At 39.9% G+C, this 22,141-nt stretch overlaps 1 protein-coding gene across 1 annotated transcript; it reads right to left on the bottom strand.

Annotated features, from left to right (window-relative positions):
• Nucleotides 1-733: 733 nt before the first annotated feature.
• On the bottom strand, nt 734-2,989 carry LOC143363867 (uncharacterized). Its single transcript, XM_076804394.1, has 4 exons — nt 2,940-2,989; nt 2,461-2,898; nt 1,076-1,614; nt 734-919 (listed from the first exon to the last, which is right to left on the bottom strand). Exons 1-4 carry the CDS (start codon nt 2,987-2,989, stop codon nt 915-917), a joined length of 1,032 nt encoding a protein of 343 aa, XP_076660509.1. The 3' UTR covers nt 734-914.
• Nucleotides 2,990-22,141: the final 19,152 nt, after the last annotated feature.

Raw genomic sequence — 22,141 nt, 5'->3', positions numbered from 1 at the left:
CTATTTGTCTGACTTATCTATAGAGAATAGATAAGTCTGGTAGTCTCGCATAACAACGCGATTCTGGCATCACGACTGAACAAGTGTGATCGAGCTCGATGAATGCGGTAGTGTTTGTACGTGTCGTACTGTTATGCCGCAGGAAGGGGTAGATGAAGAGTATCCTCGAATAAACTCCAAACTCTTCCAGCACAACTTAGGTTTATTTGGGAATAGGTCGCCAAGCAAGAATACAAGCGATTTTGTACACGACGAATAACTTTGTAACAAACGAGTCGACTGACGGGCTACTTGTAACTTCTTCTCTGTCTGTCTCTCTCTCTCTCTCTCTCTCTCCGCGCCCTTTCGCAGGGCCTTATATAAGAGTACAACTATGGAAGTTTGGTGGGGATGGATGACACTAGCCCTTAGAGATAGGGAATGACGTGGAGGTCGGAGTTTTCGCAGGGTTGGACTTTAACATGAAATCTCTGTACCGGTGAGTAATTTTGCCTTAGTCTAGTAGATGAGAAAGCCCGTGAGTTCTGACTCATCTATTTGTCTGACTTATCTATAGAGAATAGATAAGTCCGGTAGTCTCGCATAACATCCCCTTCCTTATTTTAAAAGAATATACCTTGGTAAGGTATGTTCTTTTTACAAGATTGGTTTGAGTACGGTTTTACGCTTTGACGGTTTTACATAAATTGGTACGGGTTCGTCGCTAACTTCATCGACAGTGAATGCTTGGTCATTTTGAGGTTTTGATGTGAACCTGACAGAATACTGAGGTGACGGTGTCGTTACATTTTCGTTATAAACGTGGGTACCTCCTGTATTGAAACAGTTTACATACTGATTGCAAGGTTTGAAGCATAAACTTATGAGTTTCCAGACTTTTAATTTGCATAATACATATAATAGAGCTAGTAGGATTAAACTAACGGTGATAATTTTAAGTGTGGTCCAGATGGTTTCGGTTATACCTAAAGATATGTGATGAATTAAAATATCTTCTTCTTCTTTACACGTTTAGAGTAAAGTTGTATCCAGATGGGATTTAGAATTTTGATGATGGATATTTGATATTTCCTACTTTCTGGGAATATATGAATTGCTTGCGCTATACATTGGTCTTGAAATGATGAAGTGAGAACTGGAGTCGTTCTTTCACAAATTCGGATTTTCTCGAAGATTTTACATTTGTGAATATCCATAGACTCGACAGGGCTGTAGTATTTAGTTGTGCTGTCTAGTAGTATATATCGAACAGTTATGCTAACTACATACATTAGTTTGTCCCGAATAAGGGGGATTGGTACTAGTTGATAAAGGTTATATTGTTCTGGTTCAAGAATTGGAATTTTCATTTCAAAGCAAAGTTGTGTATCATGTAAGACAAAAGTATTAACTTCGATGACTCGTTGATATAGGAAGGCTGATTCTTTCGTGGCAGGAAATAGCATCCTTTCAGCTCCAAATTTGGATTCAATGCTTTTTAGAATTGTTACTAAGTCTACTGAATTTAGCAATGTGGGGTCCAATTTTCCTTGGATTCCATTGTTGATTAAACTTCTGAGTTTGTGTGTTAATTCCCCGTATTCAGTTACAAGTTCAGATAATAAAGTTGCTGTACTGAGTTGAATTTGTCGCTGTTCTATCTTATCTGTAACCTGATAGATTGCTTCAGTGGTTACATTTATGAATGATTGAATTCTATCACGATAATTGGAAAAGTCTTTAACAATGCCTTTTACAATGGTTGTTTCTTTATCTAGGTGTACGGCTAAACTTTTACTATCTGTATAAAGTTTATCAAGTTCCGAATCGTAATATTCGGCGTCCTTTTGACTAAGGGTTCCGAATAATACATTGGCTAAATCTCCAATGGGATTCAACCAACCACGTTTTACATGTTTACTTCTATTAGGTAAAGTTATGCCTATACTGTATAACATACGCCATTTTTCGTTAATATCGCGGTTAAAACGTTCGTGTAGGAGACGATAAGTTTGATTAATTACCGGATTTCTACTAAGTGCATCAGCGTTAGAATTCAAACATCCCTTTTTGTATTGAATCTCGTAATCATACTCTTCTAAAATGATCCTCCATCGCGTCTGCATGGCAGTTGGGTTTTTCATGTTATTTAGCCATTTCAGTGGCTGATGATCAGTAATTATAACGAACTTTCGACCATATGAGTAGGGGCGGAAGTGCTTTACACTCCAAACCATGGCAAGCATTTCGCGATCCGTGGTTGAATATTTTTGCTCAGCTTCGTTTAGGGTCCGACTTGCAAAGCTGATTGGTTTTTCTTTTCCGCTCTCATCTTTTTGTGCCAGTACCGCTCCTAAAGCTTCACCGGATGCATCAGTAGATAAAATGAATTGTCTTTTAAAATCTGGGTACATGAGTACACGATCTCCGCAAAGTTCTGTCTTCAGATGTTGAAAAGATTCCTCTTGTTGTTGCTTCCACTCGAAGTTCCTGTCCTTTCTCAGAAGCGTATTCATTGGTTTAGCTAACTGCGAGAAATTTGGGATAAATCTCCGGTAATATCCTGCCAATCCTTGGAACTGCTTGACATATATAGGGGCTTCATCTGTGACAGGTATGCTATGCTCGGTCAGTTTTGTCATAGGCAGTGCGTCGCCTGGCAAAGCAAGGATGTCCTCAAACTCTCGCGATACCTTCCTGACTAATTCAATAGCTTTCGGATCTGTCAAATGGGCTACCCGTGTATTTTCGTCTAATAATTTTAAACGTTTTTCTCGACCCTCAATCGAGTCCTTACTAAAATGTAGGATCCTATGCAAAGTACCTGTTAGTTCTATCGTCCTATGCTTGGTATCTATCTTGGCTTCCTCCCCCTCAAGGAACGGCATGCCGAGTAACCCGTCTTCTTCTATAGGAAAACTATCTGGTACTATTGCTAAAATATGTTCACGATTTCCTACTGTAAGTTTAGCTTCTCTGGTTGAGACGACTTCTCTATCATCAATTCCATAAAAACGATTGATTCGCGCTCGTGTAGGTAAAACAACTGCTGCTGCTGCTTTTATTAAATTTATTCTCGCTCCTGTGTCTAGGAGGAATACTCGACTTGACCTGCTTTGTCCCATTCGGAGAGCAATTGTAATGTTTCCTCGATTTGTAATTCCTCGGTCAGATCCCGTGGGTTTGTTGACTGTATAAACCTGTCTTGATTCTTTCGTTCTCCTGAGCAAAACGCGTTGTTCGTCCGTTGACCGAAAGGAGCTGTCACTTTCATCATCTCTGATTCTAACGTTTACAGGTTCTAGTGGTACTGAAGTTTCCCCATGTCGTAGTTCGTCGATTTCTTTCCGTTGCTCTTCGCAGAGAGTCATTAATTTAAGACATTTTCTCAGTAGTTCAGCCATTTGTTGTTCAAGGCTGCTTCTAACAGGGCTCGCGGGTCGACTCATTTTCTCGAGAGTTTTATGAATAAAACTATGTAACGACTCGCTGCTATCACTTTCGGTGTGAATTTCTGATTTCGGGTTCCAATATGTGTGAAAAGGCATTCACTTACCCGAATAGAATTTTCATAATCGTCTTATATCCTTCCAGATTTCGTCTTGTCGCCTTGTTGACCTCGGTCTTCTTGCTGAATTGCGGCCTATCCCACCGCTGCCACCAAAAATTAGTCCTCTGTTATGCCGCAGGAAGGGGTAGATGAAGAGTGTTCGAAATCACTGCAGGCGTTACCGAGAATCTCGGTAACGCAAACATCATTTCTTGTGCCATAGTTTTTGCGACCTAATCCGCAGGCGAGCGGCCTCGGTGCGACCGTGTCTCGGCGTTGACAATAGCCAGCTGATCGAGCACGGCGCCGAGACCGGGTGAACGCACTCAGACGTAAACTTTGTGTTTACTTCTAAACGTTTACTTGTCGCGTGAGCCACCGTTCCCATAATCCAAAATATCAAATCCGTCACCCACCGTCCTTGTTTCCTGTGCAGTAGCGGCCGTTAGGGCATTGCCCTCGTGCGCTAGCTAACGTTCGACACTGCCAAATCCTTTGTCATTTTCAAAAACCCCACTCCTTATTCCTTCCGACGCCGGTGGCCACGCATAGTATAAATAACCCGCGATAACCGCGAAACGAGGTCTTTAGACACGCTCGATCGCTCGATCACAGTCTCGCTTTACTTTCGTTTATTCGTGCGCTCCACGACACTTCACTCTCCCAAATCGTGCGCTTCACGATTTGCGCGTTACATCTCCGACTACTATCTATTCTCCGCTTTCGTGTACCTCTGCACTTCACCGCTATCTTGTATTCTTTCCGCTTTATTCTTAATACATTATTTATTATTTCATACAGTCCACTATTATTCTCTACCTGTCTCTATCGCAACCTATACCTCTTTCCTTTCGCTATAGTTCCAAACAAAGAGTATCCTCGAATAAACTCCAAACTCTTCCAGCACAACTTAGGTTTATTTGGGAATAGGTCGCCAAGCAAGAATACAAGCGATTTTGTACACGACGAATAACTTTGTAACAAACGAGTCGACTGACGGGCTACTTGTAACTTCTTCTCTGTCTGTCTCTCTCTCTCTCTCTCTCTCCGCGCCCTTTCGCAGGGCCTTATATAAGAGTACAACTATGGAAGTTTGGTGGGGATGGATGACACTAGCCCTTAGAGATAGGGAATGACGTGGAGGTCGGAGTTTTCGCAGGGTTGGACTTCAACATGAAATCTCTGTACCGGTGAGTAATTTTGCCTTAGTCTAGTAGATGAGAAAGCCCGTGAGTTCTGACTCATCTATTTGTCTGACTTATCTATAGAGAATAGATAAGTCCGGTAGTCTCGCATAACAGTACGTTGCGTTCGTCGTTTATTTTCTCATTAGAAACGTGCAAAAAAATAATACAACTACGTTCTGAGTGAATAGTGAAATAGATTGACATCTCGCAAAAAACGATCAACTACATAATTATTGATTAATTAATTCTTAACTCTTTCGAATTTCACAATTAATATTAATTGATATTTTACATGATTCTTTAAAGCTAAAATTTATGTTGTTTAAATGAAATATACATGGAAATATATAGTAAATTTCAATTTAATTTCTTTTTCAAGTTCAGTTACAAAAGATATTCAAAATGAATGCGTATTAATAGTGTTAAAAAATTGTAGAAATGCGAATAATTATACGTATGGAGAAATGTTATTTACGTTCAAGATTTATGAAAATTGTATTTCTATAATTTGGAAACATGGTATCTATATTTATTAATATTGTATTGATAAAGATAATTGTAGATATATAACATAATGACATCAAATTAAAAAATATAATTTGAACATATAGTCATAACTCTGATCATAACATCAGATATGTACATAACTCGTCAATCATTTGTATTTGACCACATTTGATAATTTTTTATGATCTAGTTCCAACATTTATCGTTCGTCAGCGTAGAGGGCGTAAGAAAACCAGTTGTTTACATGTGAGACACGAAACCGCATATGGTGATTGGTCTACTCTTATACCATAAAATTGCCGATTTTATATCGAAGTTTTCAGTTGACCACGTTTATGTTATTATGTTATTTGTGTCTCATCGTGATTATTAATGTGTAATTTTTAAAGATTTTCCAGATTATACAAACATGTTTAAGAAAATTGGATAATTGAATTGTCCAATCATTTGAAGAAAGTGCACATTTCGAATTGAAGTTTCCGAGATACCAGTTTTATAAAAATTCAGTAGTTAGATAATACTGAAACAATTTTTCTTATTTTTTTATAAATTGCATCGTCGTTAAAAAAAAAATCAATTGTTTCGATGCCTCCTGATCGTTTTGTAGGTGTATTATGTAATATTGAACATTTTTATATTGAGGAAAACAGTGTAGAAACTTAAAACTGCAGTATAAAATATTTTATTTGCGTTACATTTCAATATATAACTCTGACTCTCAACAGTTTCGGTTGGTGCAGGCCGTAAAACGTCCCCCCGGGTTAGTTCCCCGGTGTAGGGGGGTGTCGGTCCGTCCCTCCCCGATTGGGGAGGGGGATCCGTGGGGGGTATTGGGTGAGGAAGGGTCGGGGCGTGCCGGATCACGCCTCCGACGGCCCTTCCTTCCGGTGGCGGCGTCTTCTTGCCTCGGCCGGGGCTGGTTCCTTCGGGATACCGGCCCCGAGCGGGGCACGAAGACTCCGGGAGCTGTGGGTGGACCGAGCTGGGGCTCGGGAAGCCCAATCCGAAGGCTCCAGGGATGGGGACACCGGGCGGGTCCCTCCGCCCGGGGTCTTATAGCGTAGGCAGTGGGGGAGGTTAACCCCTCCCCCGGGGTATGATGATAGCTGGGAGGTGTCCTGTTGAGTACTCGCGTGATCCAGGCACCTCCCGTGTAGCTTAGGTGGGCGTGAGGTTTTAGTGGGTAGTCTCCGGGGGCTTCGCCCCCCGGAGAGAATCCCACATAACCCCGGCTTCCCCCAGGGAGTCGGGGTATGTATAAAACATTTCCTCACGATAAAAAAAAAAAAAAAGGCCGTAAAACGTCTCCGGCTGAGAATCTTTTCGTCCGCCATCGAAACCCGCATCGAATGAAAGTTCAAATTTTAGATTTTTCAATATACCTTCATAAAATTGTGACGAGTGAATTGTTAGGGGCTTTTCCTGAAGAAAATGAGTCCAAACTCCTACCGCGACCGGTCAAATGACCGTTTTTAAAATTTCGATTAGAATTTCCTATATACAACGTAGTTGAATCGCCTTTAAACTTCACGACTTTTCCTACAATATGCGTATAATACATTTTTCAATATTTACTTCTTTTTTTATTGTTTATTTTCTGAGAAAAATTTGTAGTCTGTCTTACCTACCACGACCGGTCATTTGACCGGTAGATCGATTTATATCTTTTTGTAATAGTATTCTTTCAAAGACTCAATTCCGAAACTATAAAGTCGTTACAAACGGAAGGTAATGCAGTTGTGGCATGATTTTAGCCGAAAAGTGCTTACAGTCCTCGCTCGCCTATCGGCCTCGCGGTCTTTATTTGCTTGATTGGTATCCGAAGCGGTCCAGAACCTCGGATTTTCTTACACCGTCTTATCTACTATGACTGTAAAATAAATAAAATCATAGCCGAAGGAGATGCCTAGACGTCTTCTCACGAATTCAAATCGGTAAAGTCTCGTGAGCTGGACAGAGAGCATCAAAACGTGAAAGTTACAAGGAGCATATTCGGCAGTCTTTTACTATTTTGTATTTTTATTCTATTATTATTCTACTTTTATTTTCTATTGTATTACGCGTTATAAGTGTCATTTTCAAAAAAGTGAACAAACCAACAATACTTCGTAGCAAGTTTCACATTTTATCTTTTGTTCATTTTTTTATCCATCTTGATTTACATTTTTATATTTTAGTTTTTATTTTATCCCTTGAATATTCATTCCCAAAATGTAAAGACGTTCGAAATTTTTGATATTGCAAATGACAATACGGAAAATTATGATCTATTTGAGAACGACTCGAACACCGATGAGGACGAAGGGAATGTTTCGAACGTACGTAGAGGACGAAAGAGAAGGAGATTTTTAGTTACTTCCGATAGCGAGAATGAGGAAGAGGTAATCGAAACTGCTATAGACGGAACTGTTTGGCAAGAAGTAAAAGAAGGGTCTAATCCTGGAAGAGCACCTATTCATAATATGTTTAGGGGAACATCAGGCCCAACAGGGTATAGTAAACGAAATATTATGCGGTGAAAACGAATAAAATATACATTATATACTCCTAAATAAAAGAAACTATATTTTTATACTGTCAAATTGGCTATTATCTTCATTCTATATTAAAAAATATAAGTTGTGCTACAGACCGGTCATTTGACCGGTCGCGGTAGAAATAGGTATACGCGAAGTTTCGGTAGGAATAGTGTTAATGCGAATAGTATTTTTAATACGAATAAGTTGTAGAGCTTATCCAGATGAAAATGAGTCCAAACACGACATCATTTGGATTATCTTCAACAAGATTTTAATTTTTATCGTAACATTACGTATCAATAAAATTGTTCGATTACACTCGAGTTTGGACTCATTTTCATCAGGAAAAGCCCCTCAATTCACTCGCCGCAATTTTATGGAGGTATATTGAAAAATCTAAAAGTTTGAACTTTCATTCGTGCGCGATTCTCCATCTGCTTACATTGTATACCGTTTGTCAGTCGCTGGGTCTTTGAAGATCGGCGTTCGTCGGACCTCGTCGCCGCTTATTCGAGCTGGCAAAAGTTATTCGAAGATTTATCCGAAGCCTTTGAATAAAAGATACAGATAAAAGATGAAAATTTATTCCAAGTTCGAATAAATCCGCTTCGAATAAAAAAAATTCTCTCTATTCGTCCGATAAATTCTCGTCTAATAAAATTATTTATTCGACAGAGATACTTTTTTTATTCGAACTTTCGAATAACGAATAAAGATAAAATATCTTTGATTCGAATCCTTATTTAAATAATTTGTTATCTAAATAGTGCCCAACTCTGTCTGGAATGCAGTGCAAGGGACACTCTTGTCCGTGTCGGTTTGCACTATCGACTCTGACGTTAACAGAACCGAAGAAATAAAAAGAAATACGCGGATACTACGACCGCTGCTGCTCTGGTGGACTACGACTCTACGGTTGCTCGGAGGAATACTTGTTTATTTGAGGCTAGTTGGTTGACTGGTCTTGTCGTCTCTTCACTCCTTGCAGCTAATCTCGGTGTGGGTGGGGTCTAAGAATCTCTGTCTTCTAATTTGTTCGTGATTGGTCAATCATTGTCATTGATCTTCGTTGGCGCCTACCATTGCCAAAGGGAGGGTAACCTTGTGCCGAGGTGGACGCGCGGTACCCTCACTCGATGGGTCCGGAAAGGCGTTATAAACCTGCGCCCGGTAAAGTGTTGTAAATTTTGTCCCGGGCCGCTACCATAAATGCTAGTGCATTACAAACATGATAAACTGGAGGTAGGCCGAAGTCTGCCACCCAGATGTTTGGTTATATTGAAATATTTGTTTTGTCTTGTGACGGAACAATACCAAAGTAAAATTTAAACTGAAAAAATTAAAAAGAATCGGGTTTAATGGTATATACTGAAATATATTTTGTATTTTTAAATCATTCTTTTTGTTTTTTAAATTTAATTACCCTTAAAAAATGTTCAAAACTAGTTATTATAAATATTGTTGTTCAATCTTTTATCAATCCCAAATAATTAAATTTATTAGAATATATATGCTGCGAATGAAAAGCAATATCAGAAGTACATTGAATAAGTAGCTATTAAATAGTCAAATGAAATTAATGATATCAACGTCGTATTTTATTTAATTAAATTTAAACTACATTCTTACTTTTGGCTAATATTGAACTAATTTAATTTTTTATAATTATGTTATTACACTGTTGTAGTTGTAATTGCACAGGGAAGACGACTGATGTAGTAGAAAGAACAAGAAAAAAGTGTTTAACGAAAAAAAAATCGTTCCATGCGGGATTCGATCCGGGACCAAAATATTCTCAGCCGGAGACGTTACGTTATTATTATTATTACATTACGTCTCCTTCGATGCACTCGCGTGTCAGCCGTAATGGAATTAAGAGGAAACAACATTCTTTTGTTTCATTCATCATATGAATCCTCGACATGAGATTTAAAATTATATCAGCAACAGCGCCATTGTAGAATATCGGTTCCACAATATTAGTTCTGGATGATACGGTAGGATGTGACACGGAATAGTACGGGGGCTCTAGAGCCCCCCGAGCGTGAGACAGAATAATACATTGGGTGATTGGTCTACTCCTATACCTCGTCTGTGGTATGGTATTACCTACAGATGTGTAGCTGACTGATGAATACGAGATGGAAACACCGGCGTGTTGGATAACGAATAAGAAAGGAACTGAAAAGGGAATCTTTCAATTTTATTAAATGTTGGATATTTATAGGGAGGAGGGTCCTAAGTGGACATGTTTTTTTTTACCCGGAGTATGGAACGATCAGGTGTCAGACGTTATAACAGAATAAAAATTGTAATTGTTACATTACATTTATTTCAGTATCACTGTCAAAAAGTCTACGTGCATTTGCATAAGAGTATGATCCTAATAATGATAATGTATGATTAGATTAGGTCCGGATACGATGTTTTGCGAATGTTATAACTTAAAAATACTTTACCACTATTATTCATGCACACACCTCGGTCTCTCTTTTTTTATTATGAAATAAATGTTTACAACAGAGTCAATAAATTCATGTGTGAAGCTAAATTAAACCAAAAATGAAATGATTCAAAATTTCAAAGGTCTAAAAAGAACTACGATTCATAAGTGTCTATATATAGACTAGAGTTTTATTTGATCCTTGCTTTGTCATTGGGCGATACAACCACATACATTGCAACGCGCGCGCCAGTCTTTGACTGCTCTGTCCTCGTTACAGCATTCGAACGCGCCTCCGGAAATTATTCGAAGTCAAATAAACCGCCGAAAAAGACAGATGAAAATGGACATGTGGCAGCCTGGGCATCGCGCAGCGGCAAGCACGCCGACGAACCGCCAACATACATTGTATACGCGGCGGCGCGGCGACGGTCCACGGGAAGCTGCAGAGAAAGAAGCGAAGATCGGTTCCGAAGGCGGTCGAAGGAATGCCATCGAACATTCGCTCGCAAGCGTCGGCCAGTATTCACTTCAGAGCAGCCATTCGTGTCAGTGCCGTGTGTTGTAAGTACGTATTATGGCGATTAGGTTTGGAGTATACATTTTGATAAGTTTTCCCGAAAACAGGCCATTTGTCCGCACAGTACGGCGGTCTCTTTATTTTCCGAGATATTTGCAAAAACTGTCTATTTTGATGTAAACTTCTGCCTATTTTGAATGACCGAATTTGTTCTTTAGGGCGCGGGAGGGTTCTTTGGTTAAAATGTACAAGGAGATTTTTATTATCCACCCTATGAAATTATCGAGTCGATGTTCTCCCATTTTGCAATCAAATTCACAGAAGTTATTTATTCATGATCACTATAAGTTGTTTCTATATATGTATTCATTGAGTGATACATGTTATTATTTATTTCCAGTGTTTTCAAATGGGTGAGGTTGGCCAACGGATGCAATGCTGGTTCGCTCTTTACCTCACGCACTGGTTCCTCGGTCACCCCAGGGTCTCATGTTTCCTTTTCAACGGTTAAGAAGTAATTTTGCAGGTATTTCCTCATTATTTCTTTATCAATGTTTTAATTTGAATAGATTTTGTTTTCTTGAATTTGGAATTTATAGGATACGGGTCTTAGGGATTGCTATTCCCTTATAACTTCTGCGAAATATATTCTTTAGGTTCCATGAGTTTTAGCGCCTTATATATATATACATTAATATATGAAGGGAGGTATGAAATTATCGAGTCGAAGTGGTCAATGTTTTTTCACTTTGCAATCATATTCACAGAAGTTATTTATACATGATCACTATAAGTTGTTTCTATATATCTATTCATTGAGTTTATAAACGTTGAATGAAGTGCACAAGTGGATGTATTTCAGGTAGAGACAATTTCTAATCGCACCGCAAACGATCCCTTCATTTATTCTCAGGTTGTCCCTATAATTTATTTTCCTTACCGCGTGTAGTAGCTTAAAAACTTTACCTTCTGCCGTTGAATACATGTTATTATTTATTTTCAGTGTTTTCAAGTGTGAGGCCGGCCATTGGATGCAATGTGGGTTCGCTGTTCACCTCACTGACTGGTTCCTCGGTCACCCCAGGGCCTCGTGTTTTGTTTTCAACAGTTAAGAAGAAATTTCACAGGTATTTTCTCATTATTTCTTTATTAATGTTTTAATTTGAATAGATCTTGTTACCTTGAATTTGGAATTTATAGGATATGGGTCTTAGGGATTGCTATTCCCTTGTAACTTCTGCGAAATATATTCTTTACGTTCCTTGAGTTTTCTCGCTTTATATACATACACTAACCAGCAAAACTGAGTCTACACTATTTGAGCCAACATAACTTTTTAAAAATCTGATCAAATGACTTGAATTTTATTGAGAAGTTGGAAGGTTTAGTTTGTTAGACGAGGTGTAAAAAATTTTTGAAAAAAGTTTGAATTGGTCGGAATCGCAAAAGAAATAGTAACAGTTGGTTTTTTTAGCTTTTTTATCTGAGCCTGTATTCAAAATTTAAAAAATGTGTTTGATTCGCTTGAGTAAATTACATCCATGCTGAAAATTTCACCGATATTGGTTAATTCGTTTACGAGTTATAAACGCTTAAAAGTGGAAAAATTGCCGTTTTTCATGATTTTCGACTTAAAACCACACTTTTAATCGTTTATAACTCGTAATCGAATTAACCAATATCTGTGAAATTTTAAGCGTAGATATAATTTATTCGAGCAAATCAAATACATTCCTTAAATTTTCAATACAGGCTCTGATAAAAAAGCTGAAAAAACCAACTTTTACTATTTCTTTTGCGATTCCGACCAATTAAAATTTTTTTCAAAAATTTTGTACACCTCGTCTAATATATATATCAATTATTGATTCCCCTCGGGGTTACAATTTTAATTACATCTCCCTCTTACCCCAATCTTAACCTTAAACTTATCCTAACTTACCCTAACTTAATTAAACGTGTCCTAAAAACACGCCATAGAGAGAGAGAACGATCTTTCACTAATATCCGCCGCGTTATTATTTTTCCCTGTCCCACACATACATGCTTCTCTGCTCTCTCCCCTCCCTGCACCTCACCCATCCTTCCCATGCCTCCTGGACCTCCTCTTTCGGCTGCTCTCTCTTTCACTCCATTCCTATGCATTCTCTCCATTTACTTCATCTCCCATATCTCTCCATTCCTGCTCTTCCTCCATTCATCCACCTTCCTCATCCATTCCTCTCCTCCTTCATCCCCTAATACTTCCCCACCATCCCCTGCCAACCACTCCCCTCAACCCTCCCTTACACATTTCCCACACATGTTCCCACGTTTCCTCCTCTCACCCACAGACCTTACATACTTTCTTCTCCTCCTCCAACCAATACTTTCCACCTCTCATCTCGTTTCCCAACCTGTACCTGGCCACCCTTTGCCACCTGCTCTCTCCCCAGCCTTTCTTCAGATACCCCGGTATCCGCTCTCCCTTCACCCTCCCGTACCACATGTTGTACCTTGCGCTTCCTATCTTTTCCCATCTCTCCCCTGTTGCTTCTTCTTTTCCCCTTTCACTATCTCCTCACTCACTGCCTCTATCCTCTCCTCCATCATCTCCTCCGCCTCCTCCGCTGTCCAGCCCCTCTCTTCCCAAAAACGCCGTCACTCCTTCACCCACCCTACTACCTCCCCTCCCCTTCTGCCCCTTCCTCTTCCCTGCTCCCAGCACAACCTAGCTAGCTCCCCCCCTTTTTCCACCCTCAACTTCTTCTGGTACCCCCATGCCCTCAACCCCGCCCTCCCTCTCAACAACTCCCTCTGCAGCTGTTACCGCACCATATACCGCGGTGCGTACCTCTCTACTCCTAGGACCCACCTCAGAAACCTCTCCTGCAACCTTTCCACCTCTTCCCATTCCTTCCTACACCTCGTCTAATAAACTAATCCTTCTAACTTCTCAATAAAATTCAAGTCATTTGATCTAATTTTTAAAAAGTTATGTTGCTTCAAATAGTGTAGACTCAGTTTTGCTGGTTATTGTACATTAATATATACATTAATAACCAAATTACGAGAAGTGCCCGAAGACGGACCATTTGTCCGCACTGTACGGAGGTCTCTTTATTTTCTGAGATATTTGCAAAAAACTGTCAGAGTCTCCATTGCGAATTCTGCCTATTTTCAATGACCGAATTTGTTCTTTAGGATGGAGGAGAGTTCTTTCATTAAAATCTATGTTATGTCGTGCAGTTTCTCGCAATTGTAGGAGAGGTTCTGCGTGTTATTTTGTCGAATTAATGACCCGACACCTTCCTTTGCAATAACAACTTTGGTTTATTAGAACAATGACTATATACAGTTTACATTCGGACTGGTGATTATTCGGTTTCCTTTGAGAACAAGTTTGTATCTAATTTCTGCTCTGGGGTCAGCTCGCTCTTCACCTCGGTGGTGACTTTGGAGAAGAGTGGGAGATGGTCCCATTTTTGGGGGAAAGAAATCTCACTTGCTGATTGACTTGAGGGAGGAGTCATTTGTATGCAACCCCTGTTGGTGGTGGAGGAAGTCCCCACCCCAAGTCAAACGCGTAGAGAAAGTGCCTAGACCAGCACGTGACGATTGCCAGACCCCAGAGCAGCGTGACGAAAAAAAGGGCCCAAGTGGCCAGCACGTGCCTATGGTTTATTACCCCCTTGTCCCATGAGGGCGAGGACCATCGAGTTTGGGAACAATGCTTCCTTGGAAAAGCTAGATTTTCCAAGGACTTGGCAGAAGAGTCACTTTGTTCCAGTCATCTGGCAACTATGTTTATTAGGGGTCCCCAAACTGATGGCCCAAGGGGTCTGCCTTAGGGTCTCTAACCCTCACGCACTACGCGGATGCCTAACCCGTGACGATTAGGCCTTAACTGGTAACGTGTATATAAAAAATGCTTAGGCCTTCTCGAGACCCTTGTAAAAGTATCCCGAGGTCTAATGGTCTTTCCTCGGAAATGGCTGTGTGTCATAACAATCTACAAGGGAATTTTTATTATCCACCCTATGAAATTATTGAGTCGATGGGGTCAATGTTCTTGAACTTTGCAATCAAATTCACAGAAGAAATTTATTCATGATATACTATTGTATATGTATCCATTGAGTTCATCAACGTTGAATGAAGTCTTCACAAGTGCAAGTATTTCAGGTAGAGACAATTTCTAATTGCACCGCAAACGATCCCTTCATTTATTCTCAAGTTGTCCCTACAATTTATTTTCCTTACCGCGTGTAGTAGCTTGGAAACTTCACCTTCTGCCGTTGGATACATGTTATTATTTATTTCCAGTGTTTTCAAATGGGTGAGGTTGGCCAACGGATGCAATGCTGGTTCGCTCTTTACCTCACGCACTGGTTCCTCGGTCACCCCAGGGCCTCATGTTTCGTTTTCAACGGTTAAGAAGTAATTTTGCAGGTATTTCCTCATTATTTCTAGATTTTGTTTTCTTGAATTTGGAATTTATAGGATACGGGTCTTAGGGATTGCTATTCCCTTATAACTTCTGCGAAATATATTCTTTATGTTCCATGAGTTTTAGCGCCTTATATATATATACATTAATATATGAAGGGAGGTATGAAATTATTGAGTCGAAGTGGTCAATGTTTTTTCACTTTGCAATCAAATTCACAGAAGAAATTTATTCATGATATACTATTGTATATGTATCCATTGAGTTCATCAACGTTGAATGAAGTCTTCACAAGTGCAAGTATTTCAGGTAGAGACAATTTCTAATTGCACCGCAAACGATCCCTTCATTTATTCTCAAGTTGTCCCTACAATTTATTTTCCTTACCGCGTGTAGTAGCTTGGAAACTTCACCTTCTGCCGTTGGATACATGTTATTATTTATTTCCAGTGTTTTCAAATGGGTGAGGTTGGCCAACGGATGCAATGCTGGTTCGCTCTTTACCTCACGCACTGGTTCCTCGGTCACCCCAGGGCCTCATGTTTCGTTTTCAACGGTTAAGAAGTAATTTTGCAGGTATTTCCTCATTATTTCTTTATCAATGTTTTAATTTGAATAGATTTTGTTTTCTTGAATTTGGAATTTATAGGATACGGGTCTTAGGGATTGCTATTCCCTTATAACTTCTGCGAAATATATTCTTTACGTTCCATGAGTTTTAGCGCCTTATATATATATACATTAATATATGATGGAGGTATGAAATTATTGAGTCGAAGTGGTCAATGTTTTTTCACTTTGCAATCAAATTCACAGAAGTTATTTATTCATGATCACTATAAGTTGTTTCTATATATGTATTCATTGAGTGATACATGTTATTACTTATTTCCAGTGTTTTCAAATGGGTGAGGTTCGCCAACGGATGCAGTGCTGGTTCGCTCTTTACCTCACGCACTGGTTCCTCGGTCACCCCAGGGTCTCATGTTTCCTTTTCAACGGTTAAGAAGTAATTTTGCAGGTATTTCCTCATTATTTCTTTATCAATGTTTTAATTTGAATAGATTTTGTTTTCTTGAATTTGGAATTTATAGGATACGGGTCTTAGGGATTGCTATTCCCTTATAACTTCTGCGAAATATATTCTTTACGTTCCTTGAGTTTTAGCGCCTTATATATATATATACACATTAATAACCAAATTACGAGAAGTGCCCAAAAACAGGCCATTAGTCCGCACAGTACTGCGGTATCTTGATTTTCCGAGATATTTGCAAAAAACTGCCTATTTTGATGAAAAATTCTGCCTATTTTGAATGACCGACTTTGTTCTTTAGGGCGGGGGAGGGTTCTTTCGTTAATACCTACAATGCACAACAAACTTTCTTTAATACACCCTGTGAAAGTATCGAGTCGAAGGGGTCAATGTTCTTCCACTTTGCAATCAAATTCACAGAAGTTATTTATTCCTGATCACTATAAGCTGTTTCTATACTATATGTATCGATTGCCAAATGATTCCTTCAAATATCTCGATGCTTTAAATTTGACTGTGATTTCGGACCTGACATGAGTATAGAAATGCCGCGAGTGGAAATACTGGAACATTTCGGCAAGAAAAAAACGTAGATAAAGCGAATATGTACGAAATAGACATAATAAAGGATTTATTTTGTACATATTAAGAAGCAATATTTTATTCACTATATTGTCTTTTAATCTATTTCTTTTTTTTACTAATTATTTCGCCAGTCTTTGAGAATACTCTTTCGGAAGGAACAGATGTTGCCATAACACAAAGATACTCCTTTGCAAGCTTTGATAGTGTTACGTCCCGAGTGGGATGAATTACGATTTTAAGAGGATAGGACGCAGTTTCAAACCTACCTGCATACACCGGCTATGGTTCGGGAAATTGAGGATCGTTTAAATAACTTTGTACCCTTATTTTGAAAACAACAATATTATTGATTTATTCAAAGTGTGGTTCTGAATCAGAGATTACAAATTTGATTTTACAAATATGGTTTATATAGCGCATATACTGGAGTGCTTATAAATAGTTTGATAATAATAATAATAATATTAATATTACCGTGATCACGGGTTCGAATTCGGTTACAATATACTCCGACTGCTGACACTGGTCTTTGAAACGGTTTGTCGCGAAACAACTGAATGAACTATTTTAACTTCAAAAGAGGTTACTGGACTATTGACTATGACTGAATAACTGATTGTTCACGATTGTCTGACCGACTGACTGTTTATAACTGAATTTGAGGAGTTGGTCCCCCTTTTTATGAGATGGACAGTCCTTTGTTTTTCAAAGATGCTGGCACAGGAGTCTCTACCTTGCATCTTTTTATCTTCTTGATGTCTCCTGACTAGTCAGCTGTATGCCGACAGGATCTTTTTACCATGAAGTCGGCGTCTTTTCTTATAATTTGGCATAATTGGACACCTTTCCTGTTTCTTCTCAGGGTGAAAACTGATCTTCATCTGCGTGTCTTGCAGGAAGATAAGTTGGATACGTTTCTCGTGCTACCTTACTGCGTAGAATTTTTAACATATATCTTAATCCTATTTTTACTTCTCCTCGCGCGACATCATCGGATGTCCATAATAATTCATAATAATTCTTCATCTGAGGGTTTATTCGTTGGCGGTCGAACCACCGGACGTGACACCTTTATAAATTTGAGGATTATAAGGACTGCTAATATTCCTGCACTGAAGGATCCAAATGTAATGGGATGAGAAGAAAAAAAATGTGTACATGGTGTGGGTGCGCTTGTCACCATCGGGTGACTACTTCTTGGGCGTAGCCAGTGTGGATCAGGTCATCACTCGTCCACGTTCATTTCGAAGTTCTCTTCGATGCATTCCGTGCACTCCCATGCCTGACGGACCCTTCCTAGTTGCCGACCGCAGTCTTGGCATTTGGAGTAGGTGTGGGCCGGGTTCAGCTGACACACGATGTGCCAGCCCCTTGCTCGTAGTACCAGTGCTCTCTTGGGGTTAGGCGGCCATAACATGTCCGGCATATCCTATTTTGGTGGTACACGTACGATGCTTCTTGCTGTGATGTACACACGCAGTATAAATTTAGAAGATTCCGGTACGTTTCAGGGTAATGGTGTGGTATTACCCCATCTATCGGCCCATAAAATTCCTCCAATACCTCCTCTTCGGGGCGGTAGTCCATACGTCTCCTCCGTACGTCTCGGTCCGGAAAATTCCCGGCGGGCAGTCCATATTTGGAGTAGGTTTGGGCTGGATCTAGCTGACACAAGATGTGCCAGCCTCCTTCTTCACAATACCATTGTTCCCTTCTGATCAGGCGGCCATAACACGCACGACATATCCTATTTCAGTGAGGTATATAGGACGTCTCTTGTCGTGGTGCGACGACACAGTACAGATTCAGGAGGTTCCGGTATGTTTCTGGATAGTGGGTCGGTACTATCCCATCTATAGGCCCGTAGAATTCTTCTAACACCTCTTCCTCTGGGCGATAATTCGGCCTTGGGACAGGCATTGTTGTCTTTCTGAATTGATCCTTTGTCCCGCTATTACCTTCATCGATTTTATATAGTTGGTCTCTGGGATATCAGGGTTTCTGATGTAATTTATCACTGGTTTACCCATACAAGTTGATGTGCTGAGGATTGATAGCAGCTTCTCTGGACTAATTTTCCGATATACATACTCATATATTGAAGGTTCTTTCCAAAACTTTCTAATATTTTGTTGATCAAAGGTCTTTGTCACTGCGCTTTATCCCACCGCTGTCACCAATTTTTGTTATGTCCCAGGTGGGGCGGATTATAATTTTTTGGGGATAAGTCGCAGTTTTGAACCTACCTGCATTCATCGGCTACGATTCGGGAAATTGAGGATTGATTAAATAAGTTGTATCCGTATTTTTAAAAAACAACAAAATTATCGATTTATTCAGAATTAGGTGCTGAATCAGATATTCGAAGTTTGACTTTACTTTACAAGCAGGGATTTTGTATAGCGCATAAGCTAGAGGGCTTACAAGTGTTTCGCTTTATAATAATATTAATTTATCGAGTCGCTGATTCTTGGAGATCCCTCGCAAGTTTGCAGTCGCTGATTTCGGGAGGGCGCTCGCAGGTTGTAGTCGCTGGTTTTCCGCAGTGGCTCGCAGGTCGAAGTTGCTGAACTTTCACGAGCACTTCGCGGGACTTATACGTCGAAACTCGTAGATTTTAAAAAGAACTGTTAATAATTGCACGACGCGTCTAACGTATGGATCTTTTACTAACTGACTGAACTCATTTTGAGGAGTTGATCTTCTCAATGTCTCCTGATTAGTCAGCTGTGTGTTGCCAGGGTTCTTTTACTTATGAAGTCGACGTCTTTTCTTGTAATTCGGCATAATATTCTTCTTGTTTGTTTCCAAGGTGTAAACTGATCTTCGTCTGCGTGTCTTGCAGGAAGATAAGTTGGAGTCTTTTTCCGCGCTACCTAACTGCGTAGAATTGCTAACATATACTTTAATCTTATTTTATTTCCTCTCGCGCGACATCATCGGGTTTTTCTATAATAATTAATACTAATTCTTTATCTAAGCGTTTATTCATTTACGGTCGAACCACCGGACGTGACAACGCATAAATGCACTGTCCTGAAGGAAGTTTGTTTTTGCTAACAATTACATGAGCTAAAACAACTCTAACAAGTCCTTTGCAGAAAAATATAAACGGCTGTTTCGGCCTAATTATAAACTGCTCCTTAGCCCCAGCAACAGTTGTCGAGATCATCCAATATGTATCAGTCGCTCCATAACACCTAACGCTGGGGTTATTTGCTTCTATGTCAGGATGTATCTCATACATACTAGCGCCGACAACATGGGTAGGCCACACATTCACTTCTGTACATTTCAATCCCCAGAGATTATCGGATCCCACTTTTTGGTACTTAGTACCCCATGCATCTTGATTAGGCTCAGTCTGTGTAGGTATCCGCACCAGTTTAGCGTTGTGACGGTGATCTCGCTTCGAATGTGCTTGTGACACGCACCAATCTCTGCTTGATACGCCTAGGAAAGCTTCTCTTAAAGCGCTTGCTTGTTGAAGTGTTTTCCGTAGCGAGCAGTTTCCCCCATTCAGCAAACGTATCCGCCCGGGCTTGGCGTATCAGAGCCACAAGCTCCTCATCCTCCCCGCGCATAAGCTCCACCTCCACCGGGCGGCGGAACGAGCAGGCGATGTGGTATAACTTCCCACGCTCTGCCGCCGCCAAATGGAACGATGGAACCGTTGCGAGGAGGCCCACCACCTTGACGGAGATGGAGCGGTATCCCCGTGTGGCCCGCAAGGGGCTGTTTCAATAAATGAAAACAATAATATTTTACTCTCGAATGGTTTAGGAACGACTAACTGGCAAGTTTCGATAGCCGAATAACCTGATCCAGTGTTTTGCGATGCGACTATCGAGTGTGCCGCGCGGATTTCCACTGTATATCCACCCGAGGTTGTAAGGCTCGGATTCACCGTTGTGAACGCGTCGCGTACCCGTATCGCCGAAAAGTTACCCGCCAATTTAATATTGGGTAACGGGATCCGATTGAAAGTGCTGTGGTTGCGTACGATCGCGAAAGTCTGATAACAACGGAATGACTGCTGCGTTTGCTGTCCGGGGTCCGTTTGCTGGCCATCTCGTTGGTGTCCAACTCTTCCAAGGGATGGACCCGAAAATCCCGAAAGACTCATCCCCATTCGTTGATTGACCTGAGGGGAGGCGCATCATGTCTACTACGCATCATGTAACTCGCATCATGTCATTTTACGTATTCTTAATTTGTTTTTAATATATGTTTTACACCTACTGGAAAAGTAATAAGAATGTAAAGATAGATCGAAATTGTTTATAGCGAATAGTGATTTGTTAAGTTTGCTTATTTTGTTTACTACTATTATAATTTGCTCAAGTCTCTTATTACTAATTTTGCATATACTTCATTTATTATTAATTTCGTTTTAAATTGAATGTTTTTAAAAATAAAATCTTTGTTAAATTTATTAATTATATTGGTAAATGTGGGTGTCCGGTGTAATGATCGAGGCCGTGTTCGGTGGTATACGTCTTTATTGGTCGGTGGACCGTCGACTGCCCTGTATCGACGTTCGCGACCGAGTGTCGATCGCATACCTTTGACTGACCACCTCTCCCTCGCGTCAGTCAATTGTTTAACAGATGGCGACCGTCCCCGGAGCCGATCTTCACGTGTTTCTTTGCGGCTTTCCGAGGACGGTCGCCGCCGCGTTTACAATGTATATTGGCGGTTCGTCGGCGTGCTATTTGCACGGCCGCCACAGTAAATTTAATTTTCTGCAAACAATTTCTGATATATATTTATACATTAATAACCAAATTACGAGAAGTGCCCAAAAACAGGCCATTAGTCCGCACAGTACGGCGGTCTCTTTATTTTCCGAGATATTTGCAAAAAACTATCTATTTCGATGAAAAATTCTGCCTATTTTGAATGACCGAATTTGTTCTTTAGGGCGGGGGTGTGTGTTCTTTTGTTAAAATCCACAAGGAGATTTTTATTATCCACCCTATGAAATTATCGAGTCGATGTTCTCCCACTTTGCAATCAAATTCACAGAAGTAATTTATTCATGATCACGATAAGTTGTTTCTATATATGTATCCATTGAGTTCATAAACGTTGAATGGTCTTCACAAGTGCAAGTATTTCAGGTAGAGACAATTTTGTAATTGCACCGCAAACGATCCCTTCATTTATTCTCAGGTTGTCCCTACAATTTATTTTCCTTACAGCGTGTAGTAGCTTGAAAACTTCACCTTCTGCCGTTGGATACATGTTATATATATATATATATATATATATATATATATATATATATATACAGGGTGTAAAAAAAAACCATTCAATATTTATATGGTATATAGGATACACAGTGCTGAGTGAAAAAGCTATAGTAAACATAGGTCGAAAGGTC

Source organism: Halictus rubicundus, unplaced genomic scaffold (assembly GCF_050948215.1).
Source record: "Halictus rubicundus isolate RS-2024b unplaced genomic scaffold, iyHalRubi1_principal scaffold0160, whole genome shotgun sequence".
Lineage (NCBI taxonomy): Eukaryota > Metazoa > Arthropoda > Insecta > Hymenoptera > Halictidae > Halictus > Halictus rubicundus.
The sequence above is the reverse complement of the archived record's forward strand: the minus strand, read 5'-3'. Positions and strand labels throughout refer to the sequence as shown.